Here is a 14,252-nt window from a genome sequence, read left to right as displayed (position 1 = left end):
AATCCTGACCGTTCACGTTATAAGCAATGTGTGATAAGGTGTTAACACATCGCAATCCACATATAACATGCAAGAACCAGAGGGAAAGCACAGATCTTAAACAAAACCCACTGAGTACCAGCCAATCCTTTGTTTTCTTCTCTGAGGGAAAGTATCTGCTGACCTTTATCTTCAAGATACTTGATCAAACTCACCCCCACAAATCCACTGAGAAAATGCAGTTGAGCGACAACCCATGGTGCCATACTCCCATTCCAGAGTTATCAAAAGGCAGGATTTACTACAATATGCCTTAACAGTTGTTTTATTTCCTTGTATTACTGTTGATAATACTGTCTACCATCAATAATCTAAAGGTTAAGGTTATAAATACAACCCATCTGGCGCATACACAAATATCATGTGAACATGTCAAAGAACATGTGCCAAGTTTATAGCCAAATTTATTATTAATATATTATTATTAATATGTTTTTTCCTGTTTGTGCAATTAAAAGAAATGCTTGAAAAAAACTGCTGGCCTGAGTATGAGCATAGGTTCCAATTTATGTGCCAAACATATCAGCTGAAGATGAGAGATACTGCCAGGTTCTCAGATGTGCCGAGCTTCTGAAGAACATACCGTTTCCTGAGTGCAGTCAAATGTACAGACATTGAAAAAGTCTCTGAGGGGGTTGAGGCAAAAAAAAAAAAGAATCCCATCAAGTTTCTCAATTAAAAATATTGCTGCACAGCCTCAGTGAGATGATCCATTTCTGCTTCAGTGCTGTCTCCAGAAAGGAGCCATGGAAGGGGGCGTCCAGGGACCCAACTGCTACAATGTCCATGCAACAGACCCAGGGAAATGCATCTGATTACAAGTCCGTGAGTCTGAGACACACTGAAGGACCACCAAGCAAAATCATTTTAAAAAGAGACAAAAGTACTTCTAGCCCAGGTGATGAACAAACACCCACCCCGATTACGCTTATGGCCATCAGAAGAAGAAAGCCTTGATGGCCGAACCCTGAGAAACACCCTTCAAGAGGTTCAAGTTATTTCTGTTGCTGTTTGATTGTTGTCCTCTATACCCCTCTAAGTGGCCCACTTCACCTCTCCTCCCCACAGAGAACAAGTCTCGGGTTTTCCAAGCAGTCTTAGCAAATCAGGAGGAGGGGCCCTTACAGGGAGCTCCTCCTGTTTCACAGTAGAGTCAGTGTGGTTGAGGTGGTTAGGGCCCTGCCCCGCAGCCTCACTGCTGCTGCTGCTGCTGTTCGGGCTGGGGTTCTGCGGGCTGGGGCTCCGCAGGCTGGGCCGGTGGCCCCTGGGGGGCCAGGGGCCGGGGGATGGCCTGGTGCTGCCTCTGGCGGTACGCGATGACGGTGCCCAGCAGGAGGGCGATGATGGTCATGAGGTAAAGGTCCCATTCTGGACCCAGCAGCTGGTCCAAATCCACCTGGGAAAGGAGCTCTTTCACCTGCAGAGAGGGAGAGATAGTAGGGAACACTGATGGAGATGCATTTAAAACCAACACAGAAAGGCAAAAAAGCAAAAGAAATGATGTAAGCAGAGGCAGATCAGCATCACAGGGGCATCTGAACTTTAGAGTACAATACATAAGGCTGGCTGAGTCAATAATCAAAACTGAAGCACTTAGTAAGCATAAAATGTATGCATACCAATATGCCAATATCAAATGTAACTGTAATTTTCCAAAAGTTGTATGTTTGGCTATGTGAATAGTTCTGATGACCACTCCGCTTATTGCTGAAGGATGCTGCATGTGGCTCTTACATTGAGTTCCTGCAGGTACTGCACAGCGTAGATAATTCCCAGCTTGCACAGAGCCAGGAAGACCGGCACCTGGGCGTCTGGACTGGCCTCGGCCGCCATGTCATAGAACCGCTTTGCCAGGTGGATGTCCTGAAAACACAAGCATGAGTCACACAGGACAAAAAAAAAAAATCTATAAAGCTCTCAATACTGAAAGTAAACTCCCATATAAATGAGATGAAGTCATCTGGAACATATGAGAGTATGTTCTCTTTATGAGTGCAGGCTTTAGTGAAAGAGGTATGCTGTGTGTGTGTGTGCGTGTGTGTGTGTGTGTATGTGTGTGTGCGTGTGTGTATGTGTGTGTGCGCAGTGTGAGCAGGTGTGTGTGTGTGTGTGTGTGTGTGTGTGTGTGTGTGTGTGTGTGTGCGTGTGTGTATGTGTGTGTGTGTGTGTGTGTGTGTGTGTGTGTGTGTGTGCGCGCAGTGTGAGTAGTTGTGTGTATGCATGGTGTGAGCAGGTGTGTGTGTGTGTGTGTAACAGTGTATGCCCACCTGCTTGATGCCCAGCCCCTTCTCGTGCATGTAGCCCAGGTTGAACATGGCCTGTGCACTGTGCTGCTGCTCTGACGCCAGTCTGTAGTGGATCACTGCCGTCTCGTAGTCCACGTCTGTGCCGTGGCCGTAGAAGTGGTAGTCGCCCAGTTTGATCCTGGCCACTGTGTACCCTGTCAGAGCAGCGGAGGGGCACATGCATCAGCAATGGCACATGGCTGCACTCCATGGGGATTTCAAATGACTTTTCTCAAGGTCTAGACAGCACATATAATGACATATCACAGACAGACAGGAAGGGTGTTCCTGACTGAATTCACAAACCATAAATAGCAAATCTAGACAAATCTGATCAGATCTTCCCCTGTGGCCCCCAACATCAGCGTAATCAATCTGCAGTTAATTATATGGCTGCAGCTGTTTTCTTTGTATTGTTGCTGCTTGTATAAAACTTTCAGACTTTAAATTTCAGCTAGGTCTGTTGTTGCACGTGTTTTATTAAACATGTCTAATTACACAAGCATGTACCAAGCAACAAAGAGTAGTTACAATACAACGAATGGGCGAGTGTGAGAGTACGTGAGAGCATAGTGAATGGCTGAGTGAGAGCCATCCTGACCTTGGGCAGCAGCTCTGTTCCAGTGCAACAGAGCTCGTGGGTATGTCTCATTCTTGCTGAAGAGTTTTGCATCTTCTGCATCAGACAAGACATAAAACAAGTAAACTCATTTTAATGCACACAACCTGGATTAAATAAGACAATATCCATTTATATGAACATTAACACAATGTATCAACATTCATAAATTCACAAATACCAATGGTGTCCACAGACACGACCTGTGCACTAGTATTAGCACTATCTGTCCCAAGCAACTGTACTACATAAGTGCACAAAAGTGACACTGCCCTCTGGTGGTGGCTGCTCAAAAGTGATGCGTAGGGAAACTTACTCTGGTCCAAGATGAAGGCCACGTTGCTCTGGGCTACCTCATAGCCCTGCTCAGCCAGCATCAGGTACTGCACCACAGCAGAGTCCGATTCCCCTTCTTTGAAACTCGTGTAGGCCGTCATCAGCCTCTCGGACCAGCGGCCGCGCTCACACACATTCTTGAACAGCTGTACAAACACAAAGGGTACTATGAGAAAATGTTCACGTGTCAATGTTTTTCGCAGTGCTGTACTGCAAAGGGCGATTTTTTTCATAGTGTACACCATGTCAGAGTACTTATAACCATGTTTAGGTGTCCATTACACAATACAGATCACATTTTGTATCCATCTCAATAAAGATGATGACAAAACACAAATATTTGCTATAAACAACAAGCTTTAAAATACTCAACTGTAATGTTAAGAGGCAACCATGTGATGTTTAGGTAGTCTGCCAGCAGAGGGCAGTATCTAGAAAAAGAGTGGCAGCTGTACCCCCTGGCCTCACCTCCACAGCTGTGTGGCAGGAGCGCATCACCCCCGTGCCGGTGGCGTGCATCTGAGCCAGGTTATAAAATGCCAGGATGTGGCCGGCCTGGGACGCCAGGTTGAAGTACTTCAGGGCCTGCTTGTAGTCGCGCTTAACTCCTATGCCACCTGGGAGGGGAGAGGGGTGGAAACATGCTGCATGTGTCCAGCTTACAGCAGCACACGTAGCTCAGCAAAGCAGTCCTTCCAGTCAAAAACAGACACGCAAACTCATAAACAGAGTGAAACTGGCTCCAGCTCACATCGGTTATGGCACTGCCACACAGGAAAGACAGATTTGCAAGTACTGAAACTAGACAAAATGAGAGTACCAGAGTGGCTGCATCTAATCCTCTAGTCCTCCAGTGAACACAGGAAGAGTGACTCACTGTAGTACATGGTGCCTAACTGCAGCTGTCCGTCAACCCAGCCCTGCTCTGCGGCCTTCTGGAAGTACTTCAGCGCCAGGTCATAATTCTGAGGACACAAACATGCAGTTACACACTGACACCATTCAGGATAAAAATCAAACACGTCTCCTCTAAGGGGTATTGATAAATTGCACCAGGACACTTACCACAGGGACCCCTCTCCCATACAGGTAAGCCATGCCCAGGCCACTCTGACCCACCGGGTTGCCCTGACAACAGAAGATGTGACAGTGGTTGGGAAGGCGAAGTGGTGGTGGAGATACCTCCATGTGAATTTAACTCATAGATTTTGATTCAACAGCCATGACATAATGGGATGGTGCCACTCCTCACTTATAATCAAAATCACCAGAGCGAGTTTCAAATTTCACTATATGGAGGGACAGCTACCTCATTCAGAGATGATGGTAACATCGTTCCATTTGTGCATGTTCCACTCAGAATATATGCACTCATTGTTTCTGTCTTCTAAATAGCACATTAGCTATTAGTATAATTAGCACATTATACTAACATACATCATAAGCATAGTTTGCTTTTCAGACTGTTAACACTAGTTCATGAAATCAAGTGACCTGCTTTACAGTTGGTTCAGAGCAGGCCATGCACATTAGACTCACCAGTTCGGCCGCCTTCTTGAAGTACTGCAGAGCCGTCTCATTGTTCTGTGGCACGGCCTCACTGCCCTCCGAGTACATCTGAGGATGACAATGCTGTTTACAGAGCTGCATCTTCCTCAGCAAGAGGAAGCACTGAGGTGCAGTAACAGAAGCACAAACCTTGCCGAGGAAGGCCATGGCATGAGTGTTCCCTGCATTGGCCGCCTGGTTGAAGTACTCAAAGGCCCTCTGGAGAGGAAGCACACTCGCGTGACTTACCACTCTGTGTCAATATTGGACAGCACAGTCCACACTCTCTTACACTCACCTGGTGGTTCTGCTCCACTCCACGTCCCCCATGCAGGTGCAGCTGTCCAAGACCCACCTGGAGGGAGAAAACGTTATAGATTTCAGCACAATGGACATCGATCCCATCCGCAGGCACTAGGCGAACTCAGGGGAACTTAGGGAGTGGATGGATGTCACAATCAGGGGAAATGTCCTCCGGCCAGTATAACAACCTCCAGGTGAGGGTCTCACCTGCGCCTGCACGTCCCCCTTCTCCGCCAGGAACTGGTAGTACTGGATGAGGTCCTCTTCCAGCATCCCGCTGGACGTCCCGGGGTTCTCCACCTCGTCCAGCAGCCGCACCCTTTGCACCACGCTGCCCCCAGTCAAGGAGATGTCACTGGCCACTGCAAACACACACACACACACACACACACTGTCTACATCCCAAGTGCTTAAGAATGGGCTCATGCACTGTTCTCATTTAAGCCTTATCACTAATGACTGTGATCTAATGACAGCATGTATCATGGGCACTTATGAACTATTTTAAATTTTTGGAATTTAAATACCAAATGGAACGTGGTGGATGCTCACAGAATTGCATAATGCACCCTGTGTGTAACATACAGTATGATGCTATATGAGATGGGTGCATGGTGTCTGGTTTATATCTATCACACAATTTCACACAAAAAACTGACAGTGGCCTCTGGCTGAGGTGCAGCAGGCATCGTACCATGGTTTGCCACCAGTCTGTAGTGTGTCAGTGCAGACTCACAACTCTGAGACACCCCGATGCCTCCCCAGTATCTGTAACCCTGTAAAGAGCGAAGAAAAGAGGACAGTCTTTTGTCAAGCTTTGAACGAGGAAAGAACAACCAACACTAGTCAGGAGGGTGACGTGGATTGAGGCTTCTGGATACCATTAGAGCAGAAAGGTCTGTTCAGTGATCTCATAGCTGCATGTCAAAATTGCAAATCCAATATATATATTTCTGAATGCTTAAAAAAAATCACCAGAATCATGTGAGCCACTAGGTTTCCACCCAAGGCCCCGAAGGTGTAGTACACCAGTGCCTGTGAAGAAAGAAAAAACAAGCCTATCAGAGAGCGAGACACCTAAATGGCTGTTGCATATATTTGAAGAGGTTTCAGTAAATATGCAGCAGAGAGTCTGCATACCTTTGCCTGGCTTGAATTCACTCCTAGCCCAGAAGCATAAAGGAAGCCAAGAGCCTGATGGGAGCAAGGAAACAATATCTCACAAACAGAATTTAGCATCTGACAGCACTCAGGAGCTTTTGGGAGAAGAAGGTGCCTGCAGTGGGTGACATGCTGATTTTGATGCTGAATGACATGTACCGTTTGAGCTTTGGGGGAGCCCTCCACTGCCAGCTTTTCAAACATGTCCTTGGCTTGTCGGATGTTCTGGGTCAGGTAGTCTCCAAAGAGCATGGCATACGCCACCTTCTCCATAGCCTTGGTGTGACCCATTCCAGCTGCTTTCATCAGTGTCTTATACTCTCTAAAAGGAAAAAGCCACATACATACACTGAGCACAGGCATACTACACAAACACATTCCATCTCAGCATCCTACAAGCCTTTAAAATTGTGCTCCACAGGTTGAATATGCAATCCTGCTGATAATTCAGAGCCCCTCATCTCTCTTTCTGCAGCAATTACAAAACTCAAGTCCCTACAGTATGCTGCACTGACATCTTACATTTATGACATCATCTTACACATGATCCACCAACTGGCCAATCATTAAAATTTACCACAAATACCCAGACAGAAGGAGTGGAGCACTGGTGGCACAGAAAGGAGCAGGGAATACAGACACAGCCAGAAGAGGAAAAGGGAAGACAGCACCCACTCTTTCTTCAGCCTCTTCTTGCTGGTTCCATTGATGATCTTGATAGCCTTCTGATACAGCTCTTCTGCCTCCTCAGCCTGCCGCCTCTGCTCAGCCTGTTCCTCCGCTACAGTTCACAGGAACACAACAGCTCTTCACTGACTCTGCTGGGGACTCTGCTAGGGCATCCATTTGTGGTGTTATAAACACAGAGTGCCTTTATCGAGATGGCAAAAGCAGTGTCACCCCATGTTACAATGACCATGAGATCTGAGTCCTTGCAAATATTTACTGTTGTACCATATATTCTAACCTGAATTCTGGTACGGCTTCTTACTGCCTCACAGTAAATGGCCAAACTAGACCTCGTTTCACTTCCTTATCATCTTTTCCATCTCCTTAACTGTCCTGATGTATTACAACACAAATCCTCCAGTTTCCCGAATAACACTGGTCTTTGCTTTCTTTCCCCACAGTAACATCCGCTGATTGTCACCAATTGCAAGTCAAAGACAAGCCTGACACTGCCTAATCCAAGAAGACATTCTCCATTTTCGTGATCATTTAGATGATTAGCCTACTTTGCAAGCGTTTTTACTGATCAGAAAGAATACAGACACAGAATATCTGTTTGTAAATGTGAGTAACTTCACATGTTTGTACATTGTATGTATTCATTGTGGAGTTCTAAAGAAAAAGCAGAGTTCACAAAAGGTCTTAATGCTGAAATCTGTAAGAAAGTGACCCAGTATTTCTACTCAATTCTTGCAACTCAATGGTAATTGTGCATGCTAAAAGCAGGACGATGCAGTGAGAATCGTATCTCTGGATGACCGCCTGTCTTCGTCTCATGACTGAATCAAGCGTGCTTACTTTCACAGAAGCCCCATCTCTTGTCGCTGTCGTAGTTGTAGGTGGTGGCACACCACAGTCTGCCATCACCCCGTCCCTCTGTAGTGCACTCTGAATACTCCTTCCCCAAAAAGAGGAAGGGGAAGAGGCAGCGCTCCCCAGCTGATGTGCCTCCAACCACCACAGGAACTGCATCAAACCAAGAAAACAGGAGAATAGAGATGCACTGTAACATGACGTTCACAGCAGGTATCGTTCAGGAGATTATGGGGAAAGAAAGAATATACTGAGTCTGATACACAGTGAGTAAGGCAGTTAGGAATTATCATTTAGAGTGAGTGTTTTTTTTTCTCCTGCAACAATGAAACTATGGCTTCACACTTGAACAGTTTCGCTTGATACGTGGCAAAGAAAACAGGTGTTCAGGAAATCAAAACTGATTAGCATCGCTTTTATGTTCAGTTGAAAATGTAAGAAGAGAAGCACAACATAAAGTTGTTATATTATAAGCAAACTGACACTAAAATAGTGATTAGCAAAGGAACTGATGGGGAACAGAAAGAAAGAAAGACATGGAATTAGAGCTTGTGAATACCATAACAAACATTTTCTGTCATTTAGTGGAATTCCAAGAAGTGTGAACAGAGCATTTGGTGATACATACAGATTTCCAAATACTCCTATGCAAGTGCAGTCTAACTGTTCCTTGTCAGCATTTTGTACTATTTCCAGCACCTTTTAGAAAACATGTGCATGCCAAAAGTGCTCAAGTTTAACATGCGTGTTACCAACCGTCCTTTGGCTTCTCATCTTTAGGAGCAGGCTGAGAAGGGAGCTCTTCCTTCTCTACCCCTTCCACGATGCTGTCTGACTCTTTCTGGGTGTCTTCACTCTGCCCCTTGTCCTGGGACAAATCTTCCCTGGTGAACACCTGCCCAGCCACGATCCTTGGCCCCACTGGTACCTCCTCATCCTCTTTGCTCTGACTGTGAAACGACTACAGAGCAAATCCACAGTGGATGCCATTGAAAACACAAACAAAAACTATCACAGTAAGATCACAATGGAATCTTTTGAGAATACTAAATCTAAGAATCTCCTTGGAAATCAACACTATTTCCTAGACATAGTAATCCACTCTATTTAGAAGAGAAACACACCAGAGACATCATCCCTTACTAAAACTTTTGAAATTTTGGTGAGCTTTATGTGAATGGAAGGGATCCTCCTATTAGTAATGTAATTAGCGAAAATGAAAATATTTTTCAACTGAATTAACCTAATGTTACTGTTTAACTTACGTATTATTCCATACAATTTCATTTTATAGCAATAATTACAGGACTACATATAATTCATTATAATTTTGATTAGGCGAGACAAAAATACAACGGTTCTGCACTGCTAGTTCAACAAGCAGAATATTGTGGTAAAGGAAGAAGAAAACTGTTGCTCTTATAAGAATATTATTAAAAGTGTATTCCTTTCAATTCATCTTATTGAAATTTACATTTATTTACATGAAAAATATGCACAACTTCCATATTCTGACAGGACCAATGAGAACAGCTTTATATCAAAAGCATACTACTGTACATATCACCATCCCCTGCCGCTGGCTGAGCACCTGCTGGTCTATGATGTCTTAAGAACTAGCCAGAAAAATGTCTAGCAAGGTGTTGCTTTCCACTTGCTGCTGATTCCCAGTTAGAAAGCAGTTCTGCCCTTCTTCATTCTACCCTTGATTCACTCACTCATGACATTTTATGGGAGTAGGGCATGGGGGGGATTGTGACACCACAGCTCAGAGGACAAATCTACAGTATCTAATTCTGCCCAATCACACCACTGTCTGCTAGGTACCTGATTCTTAAAGCATTGGACGAAGTTGCTGATCCACTGCAAAATTCTATTTCCTGAGACGTTTACAGTGTATATTACTGAACACGAGTAATACTGATTGTAATATTAAGGATGAGAATCCAAGTCTATTTGCATATCCGTTATAAGCATTAACGTATGTATTTTTGTGCATAATTAGATGGCTACGATATACATGCACAACATAAAAATGACTAATGACTATTGACATAACCAAGAGATGATTACCGCCGAATAAGCACAGACATGTAACTGACAAGCACTAATGCAAATATTAAAGAGACTGTATTACCTTGCCTTCAGGTGTATCATTCGGCTCTTCCACGTCTGCAAATATTAAGGAAAAACAAAATTATTTAATTACAATCACTGGAAACACGCTGAGTCTTTAGCAACAAAATATTCGAGTTGTCTAACCTAGCTAATGTACGTAAACATACCTCCCTAGCCGAAGTAGTTCAGGCTCTATCCAGCTACATAAATAACAACCCTGTTGTTGTACTCATCTCGTCAGACATTAGCGATGTTAGCAGACTGATCATCTCCACTGTTGTTAGAGTGCATTTGCTAGCAAGCTGCATGTTGGGTTCAACCTCATAATACGGTTAAAGAGCTACTCAATATGCTAGCAATACTAGTTAGCTACTTACCAGCTGTTACTCCGCGTGACACGACCAACAGTGAAAACAGAAGCCACATATTCACAGTCATGTTTCAAATGCCTTTTGTTGCTTGACACGTCCGATTAGTCTTAATACTTCACTCGAATGGAAACAGCAGCACTTTCGTAAAAATGCTATCCGTCATTTGCTACAAACATACAAAAGAGTTTACCCGCTAGCTAGCAAGTATAGGTAAATAATTTTGCTGCTGACGACACGCAGAGTTCATTTCAAATTCACATGCCCAGCTAGCTAACTGGCAACGTTAGCTTAACTATGTTGCTTGCTATACAGAAGTCTGCGTTTGTGACCCCTTGCAGATACCGCTCTTTGATCAAATCAATCAACTCTCCCAGCCGTATAGCCTGTTACATAAATACTTCACCTATAGCGGCTATGATATTCATAATCGGCTTAATAGTAGCTAGTTTTCCAGTTTCATCATCAGACATACCCACTGACCCTCGACCAACACTCCCAACCTCTTCTCTTGACCAATCCTCACTTGCCATGAAGAAGATTAACCAATTGTTGAGCGCTACCATTACCGCTGTCCAATAAGAAGCGCACACACAACGACATTATTTTACCTGCACTACGGAGGGATTGACCAAAACTACCACGTGTATGTCAAATCCTTATTAGCCAAGCGAGTACGTTCGAACAAATTGATGTAGCACTTCACATGTGCAGCAGTTTCCAAATGTAACTGAAGTTTACCTTTCGAGCAAATGTGTTGTTTTGTTTAATTGTGCAAGACGAAGTCGTCAGAGTATATACGTACACATGTATGTCTAATTAAGTTAACTATGCAAATAATTTGAACAGGCATATGAAACCAGCTAGGTTTGCCACTTTCAGTAATAATACTTTACAATATTATCTTCATTTGCGATAAAAATGAATGATAACTGAATTAAGAAAAACGTTATATTCGATGTTTTGGTACATATTTTATCAATTATTTGCTATACATGTTACCTGTCATAATGAAATGCATCCTCTTAACATATTCAGCTCCCATTTTATTGTTTAATTAGTTAGCCAAATAATTATCAATTGTTGAATGTGCATACTAGAAACAACCAATGCATGAGGACGATATAAGCGTACACTTGTAAACACTTGCAACTTTCAACAATATACTTCACTGTGCAGCACAGTTGTGTGTGAAAGGAAAATTTAGATTGTTAGCATGCTTGAAGATTTTTAAGATAATTTGGAGAAAACAACCAATTCTTCCTTTGGTGCATTTTACCCCCCAATCCAAGTTACTTCCTGTTAAATGTAAACAAATGGAGGTTGAAACACCAGGCCGTAAAAATTCTCGGAAATGTAACCCAAAACAGGGATTTATGCCTTCGAAATGCCGGGACCGAAGAGAAAATACAGTGTTCGTTTCCCACCCGTAAGTAAATTCATTTTTATTTTAGTGTGAAAGTTTTTATTTTTTTATGACAAGCGAGGACTTTCCAACGGCAACTACTACTTCTGTCTTCTGTTCACCTTTCCCTGTAAACACGATTTTACTCTGTTAACTGTTTAGCGACAAAATAAAAAGGCAGCTCTATATCAAAGTGAAATTTTAAGTAATCAGGTGTGACGCTGGGGTTCAGAAGCTAAGTAAGCGCGCTTGCATGCATATCATAGATCACGCAACACATTGATCTGTGTACATACAGCGGGCTACGCTGCCAAATGCCTCGGCATACGTCTGCTGGGAGACTGCTCACAGATTACCTTCCTCCAAATCCTCACCCTTTGTGTTTCAATCTCTTTAGGGTCGCATTAAGAAAATTATGCAGAGGGACACCGAAGTGGGAAGGATTGCGGCTGCCGTGCCTGTTATTATATGTATCCTTTACAGTCATATGTCAATGGGCTCTGTTCAATCGCATAATTTACTCATAGGATGAGGTTGCTTAACTGAAGACAAACAGATAATGCATGCCAGGTGCATTCAACACATTCATTTACATTAGGCTTTTGATCTAGGCAAGGTAAAAGTGTCATATTTCTTACAATTCCTTAACCATAGAGAACAGCTAGAGCCCTTGAGATGTTTTTGAAATCTCTCCTGACCAAGACCAGTCAGGTCACCCAGTCAAAGCACAGCAGGGTCATCTCAGTGGCCCATATGTGAGTACTCAAGTATGGCTCTTTTTACATGACATTTTTATGTGTCACCATTTATGGAGGGCAAAGGTTCACATTCCAAATGAGTTCATGATGCAGTTCTTTATGGGGGATCCACAGGAAGCAGTGTATAGAGACAGAGAAGGTCTTTGACTTTCTGAGGGACCTCGTGGAGCAGGCTTCAGCCCAGTCCTCACTGGGAAAAGGAAAATGGCCAGCTCACAGGTGAGAAATCTCTGCTTCGGGAGCTCTGGGTGTCAAACTGACGCAGGTTTGAGCTGGAGTCATGATGATAAACAATGCAAACTCCACCACAGGATTGAGAAAAGACCATTCTTCGAAAGGTTGAGATATTTTTTAATTGCTATTTTGTAGGAAAAAATGGCAGGACATTTCTATTAACGCAAAGCAGCATGAAGCAGCAGAAAGAATGAAGAGACCCCAGAATGACTCTTTGGATGCTGCTGAGCTCTCTGATGTAGGTATTTGTTTTGAAGATGAATTGGGGAGCTAGGTAGTGCATGTTCTGTTTACATTTTAAATTGAGGCAGTGTTTTTCCCTCTCTAGGACTCAGACTCAGAGCTGCTCATCTGTCTAGGAGCAAATCTCCAACACTATCACTGAATAAGTGGGCCTCTCGGCTTGAGTCAAGCTGCAGACTATCGCCTTCCCTTTTGCCCTTTGTTGAAAATTGTGAGAGTGAGTTGTAGCATAACCTGACCATAGAGGGGCAGCATTGTGCATGCCATGATTTCCCCTTCTACAGTTTGGTCTGTTGTGCTGTTCAAATGCATGGCTTGCTGTCCATGACACCTCTGAAGTCCTGAGATCTATGAACTACTATCCATCACACCCTTGAACTCCTCCTAGACATGGCGGATGTCTGAAAAGAGCCACCAACCCAACAGTATTCAAATTATTATTTTTTATAAAATCTTTGATATGATATTTTTGTTTTAATTTATCATTCTATGAAATATTTTATTATTGTGTCAGTGACACAATGAAATTAAATTAATATGTGAAAATTAATCAATGAAATGAATTTTGTGTGACTGATTCAGTCTTAAGAAGAATGGCTTGAAATCCAAAGTGTATTGGGGGATATTTCAAGTTTTAAAACCCCTATTTTGAGGACAAAATTGATTGTTTCATGAGTTGTATTCTTAACATGGAAGGGGATACTCTTGTTTCAGGCATATATTTTGATTTAATTGAATGAAACTGTTAAATGCCATGTTTTTCTTTTGTGAATATGCATTTTTATGTTTCTATAACCAGTTTTTTAAAAATTGGTTTAGCATGTCATGGCTTGAGTTGAAGATTTTTTTTTTTTTTTGCATTGCTGAGTTTATAAAGATTTCTTAAACATCAGTATCACAGTGCACACTCATCAGAACATTGTTCTCTGTAATAATACAGCTGTAGAACTGCTTGTGGATGCCTGTGGAATATTCCATTTAAGCTCTCTCCTCTTCTTTACCTGAGGACATCATTCAGTTTATTCAATATGGGTCCCAGTTACCAGCATTATGACAAAGGATCACTGTACCACTTAATACTTTTTGTGAATATAGTTACACTTTTGCTATGTTCAGTTTTACTGGCGTACATTTTAATTTCACAACAAACTAGCTGAAAGGATTTGAATAATTTCATTTCAAACTACCAATTTGTAAGTGAACTGATAATGTGTAAACTGTCAATTTTAGTGCTACTATTGGTTACAAAAATATTTTAATGGATCAATTCATAGTGTACTACTAAAAATGTTG

The 14,252-nt window shown here is 42.9% G+C and overlaps 2 protein-coding genes across 2 annotated transcripts; one reads left to right on the top strand and one right to left on the bottom strand.

Moving 5' to 3' along the window:
- Positions 1-933: 933 nt before the first annotated feature.
- On the bottom strand, positions 934-10,775 carry LOC118786779 (protein sel-1 homolog 1-like). Its single transcript, XM_036542093.1, has 21 exons — positions 10,329-10,775; positions 9,971-10,005; positions 8,590-8,794; positions 7,819-7,986; positions 6,967-7,072; positions 6,451-6,613; positions 6,271-6,324; positions 6,106-6,165; positions 5,825-5,906; positions 5,338-5,492; positions 5,126-5,182; positions 4,978-5,046; positions 4,819-4,896; positions 4,345-4,407; positions 4,157-4,244; positions 3,748-3,896; positions 3,260-3,425; positions 2,926-3,000; positions 2,307-2,479; positions 1,774-1,902; positions 934-1,456 (listed from the first exon to the last, which is right to left on the bottom strand). The coding sequence occupies exons 1-21, from the start codon at positions 10,387-10,389 to the stop codon at positions 1,232-1,234; spliced, it is 2,361 nt and encodes a 786-aa protein (XP_036397986.1). The 5' UTR covers positions 10,390-10,775; the 3' UTR covers positions 934-1,231.
- Positions 10,776-11,706: 931 nt separating this feature from the next.
- Positions 11,707-12,990, top strand: LOC118786950 (dr1-associated corepressor). The gene is made up of 5 exons (XM_036542308.1): positions 11,707-11,748; positions 12,122-12,194; positions 12,386-12,479; positions 12,597-12,701; positions 12,852-12,990. The coding sequence occupies exons 1-5, from the start codon at positions 11,707-11,709 to the stop codon at positions 12,988-12,990; spliced, it is 453 nt and encodes a 150-aa protein (XP_036398201.1).
- The last annotated feature ends 1,262 nt before the right edge of the window (positions 12,991-14,252 follow it).

The sequence above is a fragment of the Megalops cyprinoides genome, chromosome 12, assembly GCF_013368585.1.
Source record: "Megalops cyprinoides isolate fMegCyp1 chromosome 12, fMegCyp1.pri, whole genome shotgun sequence".
Classification (NCBI taxonomy): domain Eukaryota; kingdom Metazoa; phylum Chordata; class Actinopteri; order Elopiformes; family Megalopidae; genus Megalops; species Megalops cyprinoides.
This window is presented reverse-complemented; position numbering and strand designations above follow the sequence as displayed.

Bases quoted from the DNA above. Each gene is read 5' to 3' on its own strand.
- LOC118786779 (XM_036542093.1), bottom strand. From the start codon at position 10,389: ATGACTGTGAATATGTGGCTTCTGTTTTCACTGTTGGTCGTGTCACGC. The intron at 6,325-6,450 runs GTACATGTCATT...TGCTCCCATCAG, and splicing joins GCTCCCCCAAAGCTCAAACG to GCTCTTGGCTTCCTTTATGC. The intron at 4,408-4,818 runs GTGAGTCTAATG...TTCTGTTGTCAG, and splicing joins TCAAGAAGGCGGCCGAACTG to GGCAACCCGGTGGGTCAGAG.
- LOC118786950 (XM_036542308.1), top strand. From the start codon at position 11,707: ATGCCGGGACCGAAGAGAAAATACAGTGTTCGTTTCCCACCC. The intron at 12,195-12,385 runs GTATCCTTTACA...CATAGAGAACAG, and splicing joins TGCCGTGCCTGTTATTATAT to CTAGAGCCCTTGAGATGTTT. The intron at 12,480-12,596 runs GTGAGTACTCAA...GGGGATCCACAG, and splicing joins GTCATCTCAGTGGCCCATAT to GAAGCAGTGTATAGAGACAG.